Source organism: Colius striatus, chromosome 5 (genome assembly GCF_028858725.1).
Source record: "Colius striatus isolate bColStr4 chromosome 5, bColStr4.1.hap1, whole genome shotgun sequence".
Lineage (NCBI taxonomy): Eukaryota > Metazoa > Chordata > Aves > Coliiformes > Coliidae > Colius > Colius striatus.
The window spans coordinates 6542340-6566488 of NC_084763.1; the positions used below are offsets into that span (position 1 = coordinate 6542340).

At 40.6% G+C, this 24149-nt stretch overlaps 1 protein-coding gene across 1 annotated transcript in view; it reads left to right on the forward strand.

Moving 5' to 3' along the window:
* The window catches only part of LARS2 (leucyl-tRNA synthetase 2, mitochondrial), an 89376-nt gene extending 65227 nt beyond the window's left edge, over positions 1–24149 (forward strand). Inside the window, exons 16-21 of the mRNA XM_061996494.1 lie at positions 882–1064; positions 3351–3520; positions 5282–5359; positions 7554–7665; positions 16031–16158; positions 21922–24149. Coding sequence (XP_061852478.1) covers positions 882–1064; positions 3351–3520; positions 5282–5359; positions 7554–7665; positions 16031–16158; positions 21922–22101 — 851 coding nt within the window. The 3' untranslated portion in view covers positions 22102–24149. The remainder of the gene's footprint in view (positions 1–881; positions 1065–3350; positions 3521–5281; positions 5360–7553; positions 7666–16030; positions 16159–21921) is intronic.

Here is a 24149-nt window from a genome sequence, read left to right on the forward strand (position 1 = left end):
GGAATGTAAAATGTTTCTCAAATTCTTTCCAGTACCATCACTAAATAAGCTGGAGCAGCAAGTCCTGGCTTGGAGACCTGTAGCAACAAGAGTGGTTTGTTCATACTTGAGGGTTGGACTAGATGATCTCTAAAGTTCCCTTCCAACCCCTACCATTCTGTGATTCTGTGATACTTGCCTCCCTTAAGTACTCCTTTCACAGAATCACAGAATCATAGAATCTTAAGGGTTGGAAGAGACCTCGAAAGGTCATCCAGTCCAACCTTCTCCTGCATACAAACCCCATAAGCCAGTTAAAAAAATAAGTAAACAAACTAAACCCCTTATGTTTACCACTGTGTGCTTTCTTATCTTCAGGAAATAGCAAGTGGTTTGCTTGGTTGAACCTTTATTGGTGTAAATGCCCCTTTCCACCTCCTAAATTCATGCAACAGAAGGCATGTTCTTGTCAGGATAATTTACTGCAATTGAAACCTATAAATCTGGTGTTTGTAAAAGCTAAGTGCAGGTCAGTGTTGCACCAAATCATGACACTTGTCTTGGAAGGTTTTAAATGTCTTGATTGTAACAGTGCCTAAATCTTGGTATGAAGGTGACACGTAGGATGAGTGCCAGATACAGCTTCCAACTGGGAGAAGGAGACTTTCTGTCACGGTATGATGGAAGCATGGGGATATTACTTGTGTAAAAAACATGAAAGCAGGGAAATCTTGGGAGGAAAGAGAGTGTTTTCAATGAGTATTTTTCCTCTTTAGGCTGTTTGGAAACCAAAAAAGCCCACAAGAAATAATTGCTGCTTCTTATGCTTGGAGGGATAAAGTTAATTGTGTTACAAATGAGCAAAACGTGGTTTGATGATTTGCATACATCTTAATATTTAGGAACTGAACCAGTTCACCTAAAAACTGGTGAGAAGCTCCAAGTTGCTTGGGAAAAAATGAGCAAATCTAAGCACAATGGAATAGACCCTGAACAAGTACTGAAAGAATATGGCATTGACACCCTACGCCTCTACATTCTGTTTGCTGCTCCTCCGGAACAAGACATTTTGTGGGATGCTAAAAGTAAGTCAGATTGTTTCTGTTTGGGTTGGTTGGGGTTTTTTGTGTTACATTTTAAACATAAAATTAATACAGTTATTGATGGAACAATTTGATCAAAAAAAAATACAAGGAGCAGGTTTTATTGTTTGTTTCTTTTAAAAGAGAAATTTCACAAAGCTGTCAGCGAGAGGCAGGCTTGTAAGATCATTGCATGCAGCTTACCTCTTATGAGCTAAAAGCAGGTATGAAAAGTACTTAAGTGGTATTTTCTTCTGCAAAATGAATGCCATTCTCTTATTATTTTGTCAGATATTACTGATTACCTGAAAATTATTCTTATCAGTTGATTTTCTTCATTGTAACCTACTTTTTAAAATCATAGACTCATAGAATGGCAGGGGTGGGAAAGGACCTTTAGAGATCATCTAGTTCAACCACCCTGCAGAAGGTTCACGTAGATCAGGTCACACAGGAATGTGTCCAGGCGGGTCTTGAAGACCTCCAAGGAAGGAGCCTCCACAACCCCTCTGGGCAGCCTGTGCCAGGGCTCCCTCACCCTCACACTGAAACAGGTTTTTCTTATATTTAAGTGGAACTTTTTGTGTTCCAGCTTCATCCCATCACCCCTTGTCCTGTTGCTGGCTACTATAGAAGAGGGATGTCCCAACCTCCTGACACTCACCCTTTAGATGTTTATAAATGTTAATAAGATCTCCCCTCAGTCTCCTCCAGACTAAACAGCCCCAGGTCCCGCAGCCTTTCCTCATAAGGAAGATGTTCCGTTCCCCTGATCATCTTGGTGGCCCTGTGCTGGACTCTCTCCAGCAGTTCCCTGTCCCTCTTGAGCTGAGGAGCCCAGAACTGGACACAGGACTCACCAGGGATGAGGCCTCAGCAGGGCAGAGTAGAGAGGGAGCAGAACTTCCCTTGACCTGCTGGCCAATCGTATCAGATTGCAGATAAAAGTTTGCGATATGCTGTGGTTTCCATTTATTTACACATGTATGCAGTGGCCTTTGTAAGCTGGACTCTGAAATACTTCTCATAAAAATCTCATTAGAAGATAATCAGAGTCCCTAGTAACTAATACTTGTACACACGTGACATTTTTGTGAGCTTATGTCTTGAATAAGTTAAACTTTACCTTCCTACACACTTATTTACTGCCATCATGCAATTTTTCATACTGACAGATCTTAGTTTCTTTCATCTACAAGTGGTTCATACATTTTCATGTCTTATACATTTAAATCACAGAATCACAGAATCTAGCCCTTTTATTGCATAAAGCTTTAATAAAACATTCCTTGCCTGATTTAAAAGGATCACAAAAAGTTGCACTTAACATAAGAAAAAACTATTTCACTGTTGAGGTGAGGGAGCCCTGGCACAGGCTGCCCAGAGGGGTTGTGGAGGCTCCTTCCTTGGAGGTCTTCAAGACCTGCCTGGACATGTTCCTATGTGACCTGATCTAGGGGAACCTGCTTCTGCAGGGGGGTTGGACTGGATGATCTCTAAAGGTCCCTTCCAACCCCTACCATTCTATGATTCTATGATTCTTTTGTATGTGAACTTCTTGCTACTTAGCTCAGCCTACACTAAGTATCATTTCTGTTGGTGTCTATCACTCTTTACATTTCTGTATCTTCATTTATATATCATTACACTATTGTATGTACTGGAGGGCTAGGCTTTTGTGGCTTTTCTCAGTTGATTTTCTGTCACCATCTAATCACAACAGTACAGACAGAGGCATATAAAAATCTCTTAAATTTTTAAAATACCAACCATTTGGAATCAAGCTTTAACACATTCTTCCCTAAAAGTACCAGGTACAAAATTCCCTTCACAGCAGCTAATTCAGTGGTGCACAATCTTTTTGCTGTTATTTTTCCATCTTGAAAATGGAATCATTAAATTAGTGTGATGATCTTAGGTACAAAATCTGAAGTTGCAAAGTGCACTGGAGCTTGGGGGTTAAACATTTTTTAAGAAAGCTAAGCACAGACTAGTTAGCAAAAATGCACTTAGTCATTCAAACTAACCTGTTTAAAGAAAGACCTGGGAGTCATTCTGTGTTAAAATAGTATTGCAAAATGTGAACAAAAGGAGATGTTGGCATCCCAAAAATACACTTCTAAGGAAGAAAGAAAATGTAAAGTAAGTGAAAAGCATCTCGTAAATCTTTAAGCTTTCAGGTCAGGGGGAACAGCTTTATGATCTCAGTTTCCTTTCTGCTTTCCTTTAAACTTTTGGATTCATTCACTGTAAGTGACATTTGTTTCTGCACTCTTTCATTACCCTCAGCTGACGCTATGGCAGGCGTTCAGAGATGGCAGACGCGCCTCTGGGCGCTTGTAACCAAACTTATTGAAGCAAGGACTTCAGGAACCCTGCCCAATCCTGAGCTGCTGAATAAGAAGGAGAAGGCTGAAGCCAGAAAGATCTGGGAGCAGAAGAATCTGGTGATTTCTGAGGTTAAAAGCAACACATTATTTGTAAATGACTGGATAAGTTGCTGCTTATGCTGAAACCATAGGCTTGGCTTAGAGATAAAGGCTTATTCCCCAGATGAGTAACTCATCATTTTAAAGTTAATTATTCTCTGTATAAGTAATTTTATTTACCTACAAATTCTATGGGACAGAAATTCTTTGTGAAGTAGTAGGATTTAACTGGCAAAACTTCTCTACTGTGTGCCTCATTTAAAGGATGAAATGCTATGGCATTGAAATGTTACCAGTCTAGGTTTAGAGTAACTCCATTTCCAGTAGCAAAGCTATAGGTGAGTTATGCAGGTTACCCCTAACTAAGGCTTTTGATCTGTTTGCCTCGTGCTCATTGTCATGCCTGATGTTTCATACAGAATGAAAAAAAATTGTTGGTGAAAATTTTATCATAGCCTCAAAAAATATTACTGAGATGATTGTTCCTTCCTTGGTATCTCTGGCCCCATGCTGTGATTAGTGTCAGTTCAGTTATCCCAGACTCAGAAGGAGACATAAATAACTGCAAAATTAGAATCATAGAATCATAGAATGGTAGGAGTTGGAAGGGACCTTTAGAGATCATCTGGTCCAACCCCCCTGCAGAAGCAGGGTCACCTAGATCAGGTTGCATAGGAACATGTCCAGGCAGGTCTTGAAGACCTCCAAGGAAGGAGCCTCCACAACCCCTCTGGGCAGCCTGTGCCAGGGGTCCCTCACCTCAGCAGGGAAATAGTATTTTCTTATATTTAAGTGGAACTTTTTGTGCTCCAGCTTCATCCCATCACCCCTTGTCCTGTTGCTGGCTACTATAGAAAAAAGACATGCCCCAACCTCCTGACACCCACCCTTTAGATACTTATAAATGTTAATAAGATCCCCCTCAGTCTCCTCTTCTCCAGACTAAACAGTCCCAGTTCCCGCAGCCTTTCCTCATATGAAAGATGCTCCAGTCCCCTGATCATCTTGGTGGCCCTGCACTGGCCTCTCTCCAGCAGTTCCTTGTCCCTCTTGAGCTGAGGAGCCCAGAACTGGACACAGGACTCCAGATGAGGCCTCATCAGGGCAGAGTAGAGAGGGAGAAGAACCTCCCTTGACCTGCTGCCCACACTCTTCTTGATGCATCCCAGGCTGCCATTGGCCTTCTTGGCTACAATGGCACATTGCTGGCTCATATTTAGCTTATTATCAGTCAGCACTCCCAGGTCTCTCTCTGCAGAGCTGCTCTTCAGTAGTTCAACCCCCAGCCTGTACTGATGTGTGGGGTTGTGCCTTAAAATTACCTTAAAATCTTTTCCTACAGCTAACAACTTTTCCTGATTTAAACCTTGTGGTGAGGGACCTTCCAGGTTTAGCATTAGAATTTGGAATTATCGTCTTGCAATCTCTGGACAAGCTTTCACCAGCATAACAGGATTTACACATATGAAGGCCTCTTGTAGGGGCAAAGGGAAGATATTTTGTTAAAGGGAATAGAAGGTGATTTATTACACAGATGGCAATAATTGAAGCTTTTAAAATCCCGAAACAGAAGGGAAGCAAGTCAATGGCGTTGTCATGTCATAATTTTCCCAAACACACATGAGATTGCATAACTGCTGAGTTTGCCAGAGTGATTTTCATGTAAGAGTTAAGATGGGCATATTTCACAAATTGAAATTAGTTATCACTAATTCTTTTTCATTTAAATCCCAAGATCCCATCTTTGAGAATTTTAAGTGATCTGTGATAAACCTTTTCTTCTAATACAAGGTTACAGAGATCTTCACAAAGGATCATTTGTTCAATGCAGCTATTTCCCGACTGATGAGCCTCACTAATGTACTACAGGTAAGTACATTGTATTATTGAAGGTGTTTTTCTCTCAGACCCTGTTCTTCTAGATCTTTATACCAAGCAAGAGCTGCCTGAACTGTAGATCCAGCTTTCCATAAGTCACTTGCTGTCATAAATGTTGCTACTAAAGTGGAGAGCCTCGTTGAATTACTCAGTTGAAAAGCTGCACGTCTTAGTATCACTGTAACACTTAAACACACAGTTTGGCAGGAAGAGCTTGAGGGTTTTAGAGCCAGTAGGTTCTGATGTTTACATCTGCATCCTGTCATTTCAAAAGGATGCATTTTGTTTAGCTCAGTCCTCTGTTCTCTTTTGTTTTTAACCAAGTTGCATAGGTAGCTGGGTATAGTGGCATCTTATAGAATTAGCAAGCATTCTGTTTTAAGGGAAAAGGTTATTTTTTGCAAGGCAAATCACACATAATCTTACATTCCTCACAGACAGACTTCACCACTGAACTGGTTGTTAGTAATAGAGTTTGTAAAGGTTCCTTTTAAAAACAAATGTAAAAATAACTTAAGTCTGTAGCATTTTTTATTCAGATTATGTTTTTTATCAGCCAGTGATGACAGAATGAGTATAATAAACTATTATTGTTATTTTTGTTACTAATCTTGAATCTGCTTGAGCAATCCTTCAGGCAAATAATGGTAACATGATCTAGACCATTCATAGAATCACAGAATGGTAGGGGTTGGAAGGGACCTTTAGATATGATCTAGTCCAACCCCCCTGCAGAAGCAGGGTCACCTAGATCAGGTCGCATAGGAACAAGTCCAGGCGGGTCTTGAAGACAATTGAAGACATTCTTTATTGAAATACCATTTTATACCTTACAGATTCAAATGAGATTATTGGCAAAGCCAAGGAACTGAACAAAAAGTGAAGTTGGCTATGCACAAGTGCCGTGCTAACTGAAGTATGGGATACTGTGCAGTGTTGGGAAGGTGACACACGGTTCTTTGATCTCCAGCTCAGTGATCCGTAGGCATTGTGGGCTGGTGGATGGTGATGAGTGAATGTTAAAGAAATAAAATATTAGTATCCTACAGACAGCCAGGTGTTTGAAAAATGACATGTTTCTTGTCCAAAGAAGTCAGTGCAGTATCTTTCAAGAAGTTTCTGCATAGCATACTGATGCTTCCTCTTTCAGTCCCATATGAAAGGAGGAAGTGGGGAGGGGAGTGAGAAATATAGAAAACAGGTAGTAGTTACTCAAACATACTCAATCTAGTTTGCACTGATCTCATTGGTATCAGTGATAAGAAGATGTCATCTGTTAACATATGTGGTCTGCATCAAACAAGTCACTGGTTTTGGACAGTTTTCTACTAGACAGGAACAAGTGTTTATCACACCTACCAAAATTCTAATAAGGTGATGTGTATTGACATTTTTCTGTCCTGTTTCATTAGAGGGGAGGATTACAAACAAAACACAGAATCTGAATTTACCATGAGATGTAACCTCTCAAACAGGCAAAGAAACAAAAGGTTCATCTGTCTACTTTTAGTGCTACATCTTTCCTATTAAGATACAATAAATAGAGGAATGAAGGTTCAAATTTGGTCAATCGAGCACCTCTTGCAAGAAGTGGAAAATTTTCTGAGCTACAAAAGCTGAAGACTCTACTAAAGCAATCTGAACATCAAACTGTAAAAAGCTATGCTGCATTTCTCATTTCCAAAGCTTCCTTCAGCTCTAAAACCTCACTTGGTCACTAAAGTCAGCTTTACTTGAGTCTGGATCTAGGATCCTGTATAATAAAACCTTGTTCCAGCAAATCCCATGCTGCATTTAGCACAGTTTGAATCTCTTACACAAGTACTTCACCTCTTCTCAGGCAGCTCTGGCTTTATCTAAGATTGCACTCAAAATGTTTTTGAGGGCCACTGTTGTCCACATGGGTCTGTGCTCAGACTCTCCTACTGGAACAGATCCCCAAGGGTCTGCATCAGTCTCTTCAGGATTAACTTCCAAGTGTTAGAGAGCATTCCCTGACCAAGAGTTGCAATTTTAATTCTCCAGAACATTTCACAAGTTCCCAATTGCCTGTGAAGTTATGCTGTCTCAAGCACAGACTGATTTTAGTTTTTATTACTGCATTTACTTCTTAATTAAACTACTTTTCCTCCCAACCTCAGAATATTAACAATGTCTTTTCTTTTCCTTCTGCCTTTTCACTCAGCAAGCTTCTCGGCCTCTTATTCTCCACAGCACAGAATTTGAAGATGCTTTGGCTTCACTCTGCATTATGGTTGCACCTATGGCTCCCCACATTGCATCAGAGATGTGGAAAGGTATTTCTAGAAATAAACTTTTTATTCCATGAAAAAAATAAGCAAAAGGTTTGCAAAAATGTCTTTAATGTGGTACATGTGTCACTTATCTCTGAATTCTGCATTCTGTCTTGTCACCTTCTGTCATAATTCTTAAATACACTTGAAACTCATGGTGTTCCCATAGCTCTCCTGCTTTTAGTTCCTCTCCCTTGCATACTAGGGGAAAGGAATTGTCTCTGTCTTGAAACTAGGCAGAGGAAGGGAGAAGGATGAAAGATGCAAGACAGAACTTGCATGAGGAATTCATGTCAACTGTTCCTGTATAGGGACAGCAGTATTGAGAGCTGAACATGAGGACAGAAACAGACCTTTTTCAAACAACTGTTTCAGTCTCTGGACTACAAATATTTTCTTTCAGGACTTCAAACAAAGAGAACCATGTCAGAGGGATGTATGCTAAAAAGACTATAAAGGAGTGTTCAGTAAAAATACTACTCCTGGTAGAATTCTTCAGAGACTGAGGGACATGATGCTGCAAATGAAACTCACGTGCAGAGTGGGAATGGTAGACAGGAAATCTTTTTTAAGATGTCACAGGTCTGTGCATGCCAGAGTTCAGTGGTTACTTTTGAGCTTTACTGGGACAAGTCCCAAGATGTATGTGGAAAGATAGGAATATATTCTGCATTAAGACTGGCCACAAATTGCAACGTGGTTTTGGGCCTAATGTTAGCTTTTGGATGCTGTCATCCTAAACCTTTGTGCATTTAAGTGTTTACAGAGCAGAGCTACTAAACTGCTTATATTTCAGAGTTGTGTGTGACCCTGTAATATTAATTGCCAAAGAAAGGCTGCTCTTGTTGCAAAGAACAACACTGGGACAGAGACTCTGGAAATAGCAAGGTGTATTGGGGAGAGTGGTTTGGTTTTCTGTGTTTTCATTTCCAGTGTTTTTAAGATGTCTTAATAGAGGCTTAATTGTTTAAAGAGTGGTATCAGACATGATTCCTCTGGAGAAAGCTACTTCTGGTCAATATTCTCATACAATATGAAGTACTAGCTAATTAAAATGAAACTTAAAGGGGAGTAGTTGCCATCATTTTGTTTTCCTCATTGGTAGGGATGGCAGCAGAAGAGACCCAGGCTAATTACTTAGACATACACTGCGTTGTGAACTTGAAATTCAAATACATGATAGGGAATAGAGAATTATCAAGTACATCTGACAAAATGACAAAGAACATTAGGATGTCTTAGTTAACATATCTTTGATAAAGCTTAATCCTGTAATGCTTTGAATGTTAAGAGAAGGAAGTCTTTTCTTGCTGCTAAAATCACTGGAGATTGAGAATGATAAGCATTTGCTGGATCTCCCTCTGATGTAAGAATGAAAAGGAAGCATGTCAGAATTGGGAGTGTATTGTCCTCAGCTTCTGTCTGCATGTAAAGATAAAATGTTGCTTGTGTGCTTCCAAGACTCTGCCTTGCAATGAATGCAGTGCCACTAGCATACAAAAACACTGTGTGGTGATTGTTGCCTCAAGAATTGTATAACTACACATGAGAATCACAATTTTTTTTAGCATGGTTATCATTACATCAAAGTCATTAAACAATTTACCAGGAGAATGTCTGTACATCTAACTACTGTGGTGTGGCAAGAAGACTGTATTAGTTAGAAATAGCCAACATCTAGCAATTCTGTCCTGGGATTTCTGGTGAAAAATGTCTCTCTAGCCTAGAGAAAGATTCCTCAAGTTCATGTGCTGCGTTGCACTCTGGTTACAGCAAACCTTGTTGCTCTTCTGATGGAACAGTTTCTTAAGCATTGTTATGTATAGGTGGTTATGCTTTCTTATTTTAAATAATTTCAGTACAAAAATTAAGCTAAGTAGTCTCTTTAGTTTTCTTCATGTTTTATTTCTCCATACACACTCAGAGTAAGTCTTTCTTTTTGTCCCTTGGCTTTGCCTCTAAATGTAGGGATAGTGCTGCTTCCTCTCTAAAGCTGTCAGGAAAAGGACTTTGTATATTATTAGTACTGTAAATAGCAGTGCAGCCCTACACTTTGATGGAAGCCTTTGTCTGCTATTGTAATGCCAATAATAAACAACACATAAGCAAAATATTTATGATGAAATACTGACATTTCATTCTAAAATAACCCGGATGCAACCTTTACATTTTGTTTGGTTTAGCAATTCAAACAAGGAGCATTTGTCTTTCTACAGGGGAAAATGAAACATAGAAATTTGTAATCCCTGCAGTTAAGATCAAACAGAGAAATGTGCAGTTGAGTAGGACTGCTGGTAGGCACACTCACTTGTGTTAACTCTGAACCACATTACACTTCCTTGTGAGTCTAAGCTTTTATTGAAGAAAAAGGATTTTACTTCCTTATGAATGCTTTTAATTGCAAATGGTTTACTACCTAATGAGATATGCTTCATATCAATTTTGCTACAGCCTTAAAAGAGAAGAAAAAACCATTCACAGTAACTTTAACTGCATTGTGCTTCTCAGGATGAATAATACTTTTACTCTTGCATTGTAATCTCTCCTGTTATGATTTTCTGATCACTGATTATGATCAAGAAACATTGAAGAAGAAATTACAATACAATTTAAAAATAAATGTGAAATAATGACAACCAGCAATAAGCCCCTGACTGAAGTTATTATATGAAGTTAATTCTACCAAAAACTTGAAGGCAGTTAGGACACAGCACATAGAACTTTCTGGCTAAAATAACTTTGACAGCCGGAAACTCTTCTGCAGGTGCAGATAGTATTTTTTTTTAGTTTAAATGACAGGAATATTGTGTCCAGTTCTGGGCCCCTCAGTTCAAGAAGGACAGGGAGCTGTTGGAGAGAGTTCAGTGCAGGGCCACAGAGATGATGGAGTGGAGCATCTCCCTTCTGATGAAAGGCTGAGGGAGCTGGGGCTCTTTGGCTTGGAAGAGACTGAGGGGTGACCTCATTAATGGTTACAAATGGGTAAAGGATGGGTGTCAGGAGGATGGAGCCAGGCTGTGCTCAGTGATAGCCAATGACAGGACAAGGGACAACGGGTACAAGCTGGAACAGAAGAGGCTCCAAAGAAACACAAGGAAAAACTTCTTCCCTGTTCAGGTGAGGGAGCACTGGAAGGTGCTGCCCAGATGGGTTGTGGAGTCTCCTTCTCTGGAGACATCCAAACCCAGCTGGATGAGTTCCTGGGTGACCTACTCTAGGTGATCCTGCTCTGGCAGGGGGGATTGCACTGGATGAGCTTTCGAGATCCCTTCCAGCCCTTGAGATTCTATGTTCTGGAAATTGAGAAAAATCAACCATCTTTTGACCCTTTTCTACTTTCAGAGTAGAAAGCTAGGCAAAAGAGACTAGCATCTATAGACATTAAAATCTTGAAGTCTGTGGTGTCCACACAGATCTGATACCATTTGTTTTATTCAGTAATTGCATAAAATAGTCTCCTTTGCTCAAAAAAATAATGTTTAACTGCAAAACATACAATAAATGTGAAATATCCTAACAAATTTTCCCAAGTACTTGCATTCTGAATGTGATTATATTTAAATAGGAAAACAAGAGCTTTTTTTGCATCTTAATTGTTTCCATTTCAGTGTAAAAACTGTTGGACACATATCACAATGAAGTGTAAAAGAAAATCGGTGCAAATCAATGTTTTCTAATACAGCAGCTTGTAAAAAATGATAAAACTTGGCTAAGTGTATACATGTGTATGTAGGTATCTTCTTGGCTAGCAAAAATAGTCCTTTGCAGCTAGATTTAACTGCAGATCAGTCCATCTTAATGACTGCCAAGTAATGAAAATATCAGGAACATTACAGGGTTTATTTTAGAGTGTTAATTAAAGATGCTTTGCTTGACATTTAAAGTAATGACTAGCACCAGGGGATATAAGTCATTTTGATTACAGTATTGCTATCCTGCTTGTTTGGTTTAGCAATTAAAACAAGGAGCATTTTTCTTTCTACGGGGGAAAATGAAACTCAGAAGTTTGTAATCCCTGTAGCTAAGATCAAACAGAAAGCTGTGCAGTTGTTCATCTGAAATGATTTTTTAGTCCACTGTGTTCTCTTTGCAAGCTCAGAACTGCAGTTTGATATCCCAGAGAGCCTTCTGATGTAAGGTGCAACTTTTAAGTACAATCAAAGTAAAATTAGATAGATTCCAATTACAGCAGTTTTTGCTCTGTTGCAGCTGAAGAAATTAGTCCCCCATGAGCTTTAGTTTATGTGGCCATCTCATTTCCATGGGTGAGGTAGAAGTGAAGAGCTTGGTTTCTTTGTGAGCCAGTTGAAGTGTGTACCTCAGTACTGGCAGCGAACATTTCCAGTTCGAGTGAAGCAAAGGCTGCCTCGATGCTATTTAATCGCCTCATCTTTCAGCAGCTCAACAATAGTAGCCTGGTGCTTCAGTATTTTTGTGTGTGAAGGAGTTCTGCTTAGACCAGGAAAGGTTTTCAGTACTTTGGTGTATCAATGTACTGTTCTCAACTGTGCAGTGAATACACGGGTTTCTCACTTAATAGCAGAAGAGGTGACTCCAGCCCCTCAGTGCGGGAAGAGTTCATCCGGCTGATATCTTGGCAGTTTATGAACACTAACAGGATGAGGAAATCTGTTTCCTTCCTGAAACTTTGTATCTGAGGAATATACAGACACCATTTGAGACGTTGTGGGCTTTTTAGTTTGTTGGTAGTAGTACAGTGTGTCGCCGCCCAGACGAGGATATGAAACCGCTTATTGTGAGCTGTTAAATCGTTATTAGAGATGACACACGAAAGATATATTCTGATGATAAACACATCCTAAGAGATATGGAAATGAAATAGTAATTGGAATTTGTAATTGTCTTAGCAACATCTGAACTGCCACTGCAGTAGCTCTTTTGCAAGAGTTTCTCTGTCTGACTTCAGTCCTTGCTCAGGAAGGCTTCTGTGAGGAATCGAGCTGAGTAGAAGCAAACTGTTGCAGACTTTAATTGGAAATCTGAAGACAGGATTGCTCCACAAATCCAAGAAAAACCATGATTTTAAATTTAAAACCCCCTTTTTTCCTGCAAGAGTAAGAACTCAAAGTGAAGGACAGTGGCAGATCGTTTTCAGGTTAAAAGGATTCCCGTGGAGTTTGCTGAATTCGAAACACTTTCTAGTTAGCTTTCGGTAACCCAGGCTTTTCACAACCCACCTTAGTGCTCCAAGGTGGCCCCCTCTGATATTCTTCTGCCTCCCGTTAGAAAATCTCTAGTTTTGAACTCTGATACTGGTGTTGCTTCAGATGTCTTCATTAACTTAATTTTTTTGCCCATTATGACTTCCATCCTCATTGCCTTTTCCTGCATTCTTAACCTCTCTGTGCTGGTGCTTATCTCACGACAGCTTTCTCGGTTTACTCCAAAATGACATCTTTCTCTCTTGCCTATGTAATTTTGTATCCAACTGGCTGCCCGATTGCTGCAATTTTGTAGGTGATGTTTTCTAGTGGTTGTTTTCTGGAAGGCTGGAATTACTTTGGTGTCCTAACTTACCTTGCTGATACACGATTGCTTCCACATCTTCCTTCCTGAGTCTCTGTAATGTAAGAATCTGCTCTTCCCTGACAAACAGCACCTTAGTGGAAGTATTATGCTTATTAAATAATCACATAATGCTAATAAAACATTGCCATGAGCTAAAACATTGTTAGACTTGTCCTGTCCCCTCCTTCTCTCAGCTTATCCATTTACAGTATTATAGTACATGTTTAACTCAGTGTTTTAACTTGAATTCCCAGGCTGTGAATGACTCTTTCTTGAAACCTTGGTCTAGTATAAGCTTGCTAGTCAGTAAAAGTCCATAGAAGCAGATGCAATTGCAGGGTCAGGGCTTCAGATTGAAGACAAGTATTGTCTTTTCTCTGTCCTGCATGGCTGTAGAGAGATGTACATATCATTAAATAGCTTGCAGTAAATAAAAATGTACTCAGTTGCCTTTCTGTTCTGCATCTGCAAGAGAATCTATAGGCATAAAAGCAAAATACATCAAAGACAATAAAAAGCAAAATGCACCCTGCTTCACCAAGTGCACTTTACTAGGTGCTTTCCAGTAGAATAAGGTTGTGAACTAGATTTTCAATGTTTTCACAGTAAGCCTGTGAAATGGTCAGGCTTTAACTTCTCCAACAGTGGTTTTGTGTAGCGTCATGTGGGAAGGCTGGAAGAGGGTTCTGTCTGGGTCCTGACAAGTTGACTGTAGCCATTTTGGATCATAACAATGAAGCTTCTGGTCTTCTGTGTGTTTCATTTTGAAAATACAAACCAAGTGATTGCATTTTCTGTGCTCTGGAGCTCACAACATGTGAATTGAGGCAGGTTGTCAAACAGGCAACAGAACTAACACCTTCATTTTGCTTTCCTGCCCAACTCTCTTTTCTGAAACAAGTTCTTTTGACTTTTGCACCTTTTTTAAATGCCAGTGAACTCATAACTCATTCTGTAGCAAGAAAAGGAATCAAAAGATCAACATTGTGCTTAGTCACACCTCATGTGCTTCAGAATACATTTTAATTTGTTTTATTGGTAGGTTTGTTAGAACTAACAGCTTCCATGGGGATTATAAGTGACCCTGGTTTTGCTTTTGAAGATACAAGAAACTCTTGACTTCTATCAGAAAGTGCTTTTTAAATAGTTTGAAGAATTCACTTTAACAGGAAAATAAGGAGTGGCCAGTATGCATCTGCCACAAGGCATGTGATCAGTTGGAAAGAAATGAGCTCATCTAGATGTTCAAAAGCCAAAAAGGGAAGAATCTTGCAGCTGTTGTCTTTAAAGTCAACATGATAATGAATCACCAATGCAAAGATATTTCTTTTTCTGCTTGAGTTCCATCTTTTGCTCTTTCATTTTCTGACCTAGTGTTACAAGCAGAAAAAAGCCCACACAGAATCAGGTTTGCTGAGGTGTTTTAATCACTTGTTTACCTGATAAGATTGTGGCTTAGTTGTTATTCTTCAGAAATGTGCACGTTGTTGCTTGCCATTAGAAATAACTCCCATCAGTCTCTGAATCATTCAGCAAATGGCAAGGCTGTGTGCCATTTTACCAAAGTGCTGTGTCTGAAAAAGTGCTGACAAAAAACAGGCAGGTTTTTTCTGGAGGAAAGCTTCATTCTTTTTATGTCCCTGTTTGCTGTCGTTCGCTGCGTTAGTCTAAACAGTCCAGCTAGGTAAATTCACATACGTGTTATGTATGGGTTGGTTTTGCTCCTGTGTCTGCCCTCTTGCTGTGTTTTGAACAGCTTCAAGTACCTCAGTCTCAACAGTGAATTTTGCATTGATGAGTCTTCTTTATGCTTTTGCTGGAGTTTCCCTAAACCAGATGGGATTTCATGTACATTTTGCAGTTCTGAATGAAGCGTGTGCTTATAGAAAGTTTTAATCTGTGTTCTTATCCATAAACAGAGACTGTTTCTCATTTAAAAATCCCCTGGCTTTGTGAGACTCACAAGAGCAATCATCATCAGTAGTGATCATATTTGACAGCCTCTTGTTAAGTGAAATCTTCTTGTTTTGTCCTACAGCTGGAGTAAACACCAACATAAATCCCACTCAGAAGCTTTTATTCAGTTAAAGAGCGCAGCTTCAGAATGAATTGCATCCCATTCTCCTGTTACTTAAACAAATCAGGAATGAATTGTCCTGTGAGGAGCAAAGCCTATTTAAAAAAAGGAGATGACTTGTAGCCATTGGAGCAGGGGTATTTAATAAAATCAAAGGGTAAAGTGTTTCAGAATGTACAAACAATAAGAAGGAGAGGAAGCCATGCAAGGTGTTCCTCTGGAGCCCTTTTCATTTGTGAGAAAATAGATACTTTGCAAAACATGAGAAGATCTTGCAAATAGCCTGGCTTGCAAATTTAGAAACTACTCTGAATATTACAGGTGGTGGAATAATAAACCATAATCACTTATCATTTTGATAGAGTAGTTACTTTAAGCATATTCGTGGTGTCACTGAAAACAAAGCCTGCAGTATTATGCTTGACTTTTCTAGAAGCACTCAGCTTGTGTTGCAGTATTACAGTTTAAAATAACAAACAGTGGTCTTCTGTGCTTCTGGCAAAGTTATGGAGAGCTAATCCAAACCTGAAATGTGCCCACACTGTTCATGTGAGCATCCCTACACAGAGTACAAAGCAAGCGCTTCAGAGATGTCTGTCTGTGTTTGTCACGTGCTGTATGCCAATCTAAACAACGTTCTCTCCTCCTAAGGAACTTGCTTTTTAAATCAACTGTATTCTGATCTTATTTATCAAACAAATCCCCAAGATCAAATGCTCTGGTTACAGCACAGCTGAATGTTGGACTGGTTTCATTTTCCAGGTTTGGCACACATGCAGAATAAACTTTGTACTCATCATCAGTGGGATGTTGATGTATTGCACCAGTCCTGGCCCAGAGTAGACCCAGAGTACCTTCAGCCATCAGACGTTGTGGAGATGTCTGTTCTGGTAAGAGGCTTTTCATTTCTTTTCAGTGACAGCCAACTGGTGAGTTATGGCCTCACAGGATGGCAAAATACCTGCTCCTCTGGAAGTCAGTTCCCCTCTGAGGTGGCTCAGTGAAAGGTCAGATAGAACAGAAGTGCACTGTGCTAAGTAATAAATTTCCCAAATGGATCAATTTTAGCAAGTCTGGAAGGGTGATGATCTAAATAGAAACCTTGTTGAGCGATGGTGTATCAGTACCTGTGGAGACCAGACCAATGAACAGCTGTGGACAAGGACAGTACAGTCAAAACTATGATCAAAATACAGGTCCCTCCAGACTTTTTGCCTGGCAGTGGGTTTATGAACTTGGCCCTGTACAAAAATGTCTAATGAGATGACGTATCTCTTGCTACCTGTAGTGTTATGGTTTGCCTAATACAACCTATCACAAGCTGGGTTAAGCTGCTGTGAATTTTGCCAAATGATGTTTCCTGTCTGCCTTGGGCTGAACTTGGGGCAAATTTCAGCAGAGCATATTTTCAGCAAGGAGGATGAGGAAAACCAGGTATCTTCAGTCATGTTAGAACTGCACTCCAGTTTCTCTTTGAGCATTAAGACCTTTGTGGTCTAGGGAAAGGGTTGACAGTTGAGTAGAAAAGCAGACATAGAACTGCATCTAGTTAACCTGTCATATTTTGACATGTGTTTGTGCACATGCACAGGGTAGTTTACTTTTTTCCTACATCTCTAACTAGTGTGTTAATCAGTGTGCTTCCAGGCATCATAAAGCTTTATTGTTAGTGCAGAGTAGCAGCAAGTGCCACTGCAGGCCATAGATGGACTGCCTGGAGCCAAGGGAGTGGGATCCACAGGTAGTGTCTCAGCTCTTCCGTCAACAAACCCCTGATCAACTTGCTTTCAAGTTCTTCATGCTCAGGCATTGATAGTCTGTAATTACACACTTGTGTGCTACTAGATCTGCAGGACTCCTGCTTTTTTCACTGTTCACCAAAGATTAACCTTTAATATGCCATGCAAACATTCTAAACTTAAATGGTTTAAGTGAAGTTAAATGTTTTGACTTCAACTTGTGCTTCTTGGACGCTAGAAGAGATGGAGCCTGTAGAAGAAATGTCATTTGGTCATGGAAAACTGCATGTTCTCTGTGTGTGTAAGAGAAACAGAAGCAAGGCATTTTATCTGTATTTCATTCTGTTATCTCCTTGGGTAGAAGGAGTAAGACAGTTGGGTTCTTTTTATTCAGATGAGAGTTTTGAGGAGGGAAGAGATTGGTTGGATTTAGAAGAAGTCATGTGGCTGTAGATTTCCTTAATCAAACAATCTTTGCAAAAAAATGTCATGTCTTGCCAGATCTCTCTGTCAGTCCACTTGAACAGAATGAGAAAAGCTACTAAAACACTAATTTTTCAAACATTCAACATAGATCCTTAGCAGAGGGCACTGAGGGTGTGTTTTTGGAGGAAATTTTCAATTGGCATCTTTTCCAAACCAAAGAGAAGGACTCAAGTGCCAGCTGGGGTTAAGAGCAGACTCAGACTAATATTCACTGTGGGTTTATTGCTTGCTTCCTTGCTTTAAGTGATAAGCATTTATTTATACAAGTAAAAAGGTCATATATCCACAAATACCTTCACCAAGGTGTAATCACTTTGGTCAAGCTCAAAATAAACCTTCACCTTCCAGCACAGCTAGCAAACATCTCAAATTAGTGTTCACTTTGTAAGGAAGTCATGAATGAGAAACTGCATCATTATAGAAGCTTCGTTGCAATTGTGGTTGAAGCAAACATGTTATTGAATACATCTTTAAAATATAAACTCCAGCAATACAGGGAAAACTCTGAACTCCGTGTTTGTAGGGCTATGCAACCAAACATGAAAACACCTAAAGGTTTCACTGGTGTTTTTCTGCTGATGTTGAAGCTTCCTCCTTGCAAAATGAAGCCAGGGAAATAAAAAATGCATTTGCTTGAAACAACCATTCTGAAAGTCAGTTTTGTTTCTTTTCCTGGTTGACTTGGCCAAAGCCAGGGCCTCGTGTTGGAAGTCTCTTAATACAAGAAAAGCCACGCTTGTGTCACATATTCCTGAAAGAACACGATGTGTGTGAGCACCTTCCTTAGTTCTGAGAAAGCAAGTGACTGGAAGACCAAAGAGATAAGTTCTCTTGTTTCAGCTGGGAATCATTCTCAAAAGAAGTGCCTAAGGGTGTGCCTGGCTCTCTACTGTAAGAGGCAAAAGGGAAGTACAGGGGAGCAGGGAGAATTCCTTATAAATGTGACTATTTGAAAGCCTTGTGGACACTGTAGGTTTTTGTATGGCTGTAAAAATAAACTGCCCTCATTAAACCAAGAAACACTCGACATATGGAAGAATTGGTTAGTTGCAAAGAGGCAGTGTCTCTTCACAAGGCTGCACAGTCAAACCAAGCCTTTGGGCCACAACCCTATTATTCTCAATACATCAAACTGCCTCAGGCTGCCAGGGACTTGCCTGCTGAGACATTATGGTTTTATTTCTCTCAGCACAGAATGCTTCATTATTTCCTGCCCGTGCTGGAGTTAATCTTTCCATATTTAACTCAAAGCTGCAAAAGCAACCATCTCACTGCATCCTTGGCTGATGCAATACAGATTGCCTGCAAGAAAGACATTTAAATTCACATGGTATCTGTTACTCTAAACATTAGTGCAAAATTGAGTACTTTCAACGGTGCCATATATTGTTAACGCTGTGACAAATCGGACCCGAACGCCGTGTGCGTGTCGTCTTATGAACACACTCCTCACATTTTCTAGGTGGTACAGAACTGTTAGCAGTTGTGGTCTTAAACCTGATGCTTTTTATAAAATGAATTTTTAAAGTTGGTGTCGTTTTCCATGCTTTGGCATCTGAGGAAGGCCTAAAAGTCCACAGATGCTTATTTTCCTTTTTACTTCTCAGAAGGATTATGCATCAATGGCAAAAAAAAAACATGAGCTGAACTAAAAATCCCTCTCTGCAACCTCCAAGTGCTTGTTTTTCAGTCTTTTGCAATTTTACTTCGTCCTTTGAAACCTTTCTACTTCCCCCTAGCTCCAACTAGGTCCAAAATAGTCTGACAAATGTTAAAAACAACAGCAACAGAAAAAGAAAGAAGAGAAAAAGCAGCAGCTTCCTTCCTCAGAGGAAGAAAGGACCCCATTTCTTTCTACTCTTGCAGTTTGCCACGGTTTTCCAGGAAAACATGGCTGCCAGCACCTCAAATTTCTTGTGCTGGCACTAGTGAGGGTCATGCTGGCCTAGTGAGATTCAGTGAGAGACAGAGGCATAGCTGAAGATATGTGTCCTGCAGAGAATCTGACCCCTCTAACTAAATCTAACTAAAAGAACGTGTCAATAAGCTGCTTCTACGCACAGCGTGTCATTGCATCTGCAGATGCTTATTTTAAGAATAGTGTTAACATGTTTGACTTTGCATCACAATAATGAAAGCCATGCTGTAAACATGCTGAGATCATAACCCATCTGCCATCTGATAGGATTTTTGGACCTCTCTCCGGCATGGGGAGATCAGGAGAGGTGCTGCAGGAAAGGTCACCCAAGCTTCACGGCCTTTCTAGGCAAAACACAACCCCTAGCAGTCCTTTATTTACCAATTGACTTAGGCTGCTTGGCTTTTCTGTTGAAAACAGCACCAAATGAGCTAGTTGTGGCAAGTTCCCAACATCCATCCACTCAGTGGGACCTGTTAATCTGCATCATTGAGGCCGGCGAATGCCGTTTGAACTGAGCAGGCATAGTTTGGAGCTCAGGTTGTGTGTCCTAGCAGCGAGTGGACAAGCTGGCTTTATGTTCTCTACTAAAACTTGTATCCCTTTGGATTTCACAGTTTTCTTGTTTTCCTTGTGAAATGCTTTTCTTCTCTGAAGTGCCCTGTCAAGAAGAACTACTTGTATTTGTTTTTAGCTAAAAGCTTTTAAAACGAGCTCTTCTGTGTTTTCCAAGGGATTTACTTTGGATGAGGTGCCAAAGGCAAAGTAAAACACAGGCAGCCTTTTATGACACCACATTAAGGATGCTTGTAGGAATACTTAAAAGCCTACCTACATTATGACTGCAAATTAATGTCAAGTCTAGTGAAGAAACAGACTCATCCCAGCTGCATTTGAGACTTCCTTAAAAATCTGTCCCAGCTTCCTTGCTCAGAGAGTTGCACAGACTATCTTGTTTTCAATGAAACATCAAACTAAGGAAGTACAGGCTGGGGGTTGAACTGCTGAAGAGCAGCTCTGCAGAGAGAAACCTGGGAGTCCTGGTTGATAATAAACTAACCATGAGCCAGCAATGTGCCCTCGTGGCCAAGAAGGCCAATGGCAGCCTGGGATGCATCAAGAAGAGTGTGGGCAGCAGGTCAAGGGAGGTTCTGCTCCCCCTCTACTCTGCCCTGGTGAGGCCTTGTAAGTTTGTCAGGTGGGAATCTTGCTTTGTACAGACTCCTAGGCTGCAATTTGGCTTCTTTACAGCTCAGTGACTCCTTACAGAGGTTCAAATGCAAGATTTGTTAACACAGGAATATTTGTGGCTGAAAAGGTATCAAAGACTCATCATTGCTCATTTATAGAAGAATGGGCTTTAACTTACACTATGTTGCATTTATACTAAATGCAGGACTCATTAAGGCAATGCTGACCACAGAGATGATAACCACTCATACACTAATACTTTCCTCTTGCTGGCTGGTTCTCAGAACTGGCACAAAATACGTTATTACAAAAGCTTTCAGATTATTTTTTAAATAACAAAAGCTTTCAGGTGAATCCCCTTCCAGTGGATTAATAAAAATAACATCAAATCCTACATTTCAGCAAATGAAATAATTTGATATTTTCAAATCCATTTGAATCAAATCCATTTGCATAAAAATCTGCTGCAGATCTTTGACCTTTTAGACATCACTGTAACAAGTTTTCAATCATCTAAATGGCCATGTGTGTTGCCTCATACAGCTTAGTCATAAAGATGCACACAACTTGGTTTTCCCCTGGATTTTATCACACAGGTGAAACATACCAGGAATGAGAGAGACCTGCTTCACTTAGAATCATGGAATGGTAGGGTTGGAAGGGACCTTTAGACACCATCCAGTCCAACCCCCCAGCAGAAGCAGGGTCACCTAGATCAGGTCACATAGGAACATGTCCAGGCGGGTCTTGAAGACCTCCAAGGAAGGAGCCTCCACACCCTCCCTGGGCAGCCTGTGCCAGGGCTCCCTCACTGAAACAGGGAAATAGTTTTTTCTTATGTTTAAGTGGAACTTTTTGTGTTCCAGCTTCATCCCATCACCCCTTGTCCTGTTGCCAGCTGCTATAGAAAAGAGGGATGTCCCAACCTCCTGACACCCACCCTTTAGATATTTATAAATGTTAATAAGATCTTCCCTCAGTCTCCTCTTCTCCAGACTAAACAGCCCCAGTTCCCACAGCCTTTCCTTGTATGAAAGATGTCAAAGTCCCCTGATCATCTTGGTGGCCCTGTGCTGGACTCTCTCCAGCACTTCCCTGTCCCTCTTGAGCTGAGGAGCCCAGAACTGGACACAGGACTCCAGATGAGGCCTCACCAGGGCAGAGTAGAGAGGGAGCAGAACCTCCCTTGACCTGCTGGCCACACTCTTCTTGATGCATCCCAGATGGCATTGGCAGATGGATTGGATATGGGAAATGAAACTCTATAAACCAGTCTAGTGGCTTCATTTTTTTCTTGTTTTCATGTCCTTCTTTTTCAGATCAATAACAAAGCCTGTGGCAAAGTTGTGGTGCCTCAGCAAGCAGCCCGCAATTTTGAAGAAGTCCACGATCTCGTTCTTCAAAGTGAACTTGGAGTCAAGCTTCTCCAGGGCCGGACCATTAAAAAGGCCTTTCTGTCTCCCAGAACTGCCCTCATCAACTTCTTAGTGCAAGAATAGCAAAAGCTCTGCTGGGCTGTCAAAGGGAACTGGAATCTTTCGAGAAGAAACCAATTCATAACTACCAGTTACGGTTATTTAAATCTCCTGTAACGGTGGGGAAGGAATGTTATTAAAATCAGGTTGCTGCTAAATCTTCATTTCAACGTGGAGGAATGCACACAATTCAAGTTTCTTAGCGAGTGCTGGTAAGGTGCTGCTTGTCTATATTCTCTGGGAGAATGAGAGAGAAGAGCAGAAGGACTAGTTGATTGTGACAGAATGTAGGTGATACCAAATGCGTGGGTTTCAGCATCAGCCTCAGAATTTATCCTGTTGGAAAGTCTTGGCTAAATGCAAAGGCATAAATATGATTCCTGGACTAAACAACTGCCCTGAGAGTGTGCTACACCAAATGTGAGGTGTGCTACAGTCAGTCTTTGCTCCCTGTATCTCATGTTTGGGTACCTTACCATGAGCTACCACTTTAAGCTGTAAGGAAATGTTACTAGAGAGTGTTAATTTTAGAAAGGATTTCTTAGTACCAGTGTGCCTTGGGCACAGCAGGTAGTCAGAATGGGGTGGTTTGATACATTTCACATATGTTTCAGAGCCAAGCCAAGAAAAAGGTCAGATTATTTAGCCAAGCCTTGCCTTGGCCAGGATCCGCCTTCCTCACTGGCACATTTGTGTTGGCTCATACATGAGAGGTTCAACTCCAGCAAAGTGCTGGCGGTTGTTTTGGCCTAAGGCAGAATGGAAGTTACTTCCCACACTTGAGCCATCCCAGAGACTTTTGGGGAATTCAAGGAAGGGGTGACTGCTGCTAGAAATGCAGCAACGGGGAAGGCAGACAGCGTGCTTTTTGCCTCTGCTCCTAGTTCTTGTAGTGCCTACATCGTAAAACTTGAATTGGAATTCTTTCTTTCTTTTCTGAGGGGTTCATGAAGTGGCAATAGCAGTCATGTTTCTAAAAATCAATCAGACTCTCATAAAACACAAAGCTATTCCCATGCCTCATTTCAACCATTTTATTTGTAGGCTGCATTGCTCTTCCATCCACATGGAAATGTTTATTGTATTTAGCAAACGCTTGAAAAAGCGTTTCCAAAGAGACAATTACAGGGTTCATTGTCTAAGAATGTCTTTTCTTTAACAGCCATTACACTAAGTAGTCCAATAAGCCAGCCATTTATGAACCACTCTGACAGTCAGCAATAGCAACCAACTAGGCAAATACAAAGGTCTGCATTAACCCTCCAGCCCAGCAGTCATCCAGACTCAGTATTAGGTTAATAAGAAACCAACAAAGATCTCCCACATAACAGTAAATCAGTCCAATAGATCCTAAGCAGCTAAGGTCAAGGCAGATCACATTGCAATACCCATGTTCATTTTGGTGTTAGGTATTTGTGTTCCCAAAGATCCAGCTACATCACACAGATGCCAGGCTCGGTGGGGAGATCTGGCTCTCCACGTCCCTACCTCTGCAACGAAACTCTTCTGGTTTCTGCTTCTTCCTGGACCACACTGGTGCAGGTTTTCTCTTCAGCAGTCCTTTGACACCAGAATGGCTAAGAAATGGGATCTTTATAACGAAGATACGGCCTTTTCAGTTTGAAGACTCCAAACCTCTCAGCCACAGAGGAATGCATTCAGACATTCGAACACAGGCCTTTAGATGGAGTTAAAATAATTTGAATTCCAGTGTCTGCCTGACATATATGTTGTTATAAATTCATAAAACTGCTGTTCAGAAGCCCCTAGAAGGTCTGTGAAAGAGATCCTTTAAAGTAAAATCTGCAGCACAGTCCTCTGCTGGGTTTTTTTTCCCCCTGTATAAAAGTTTTAACACACCCCGCGGAGCCGTTTTAGCAGTTTTTCTTCGGGGGAAAGGTGACGTGTTTGGTGTAAATAAAAACTTCTAAAAGTTACAGGGATGAAGAAAGATGCTTTAAGCCCAGCAGCTCTGTGGTGCCTTGAAACAAAAGCCACAGTCAGTGCAGGGCTGAGCAGCAGCCCTCAGCAGTTTATTGCTGTTAGTACTGGCGGGTATTTGCTCTGGCCAG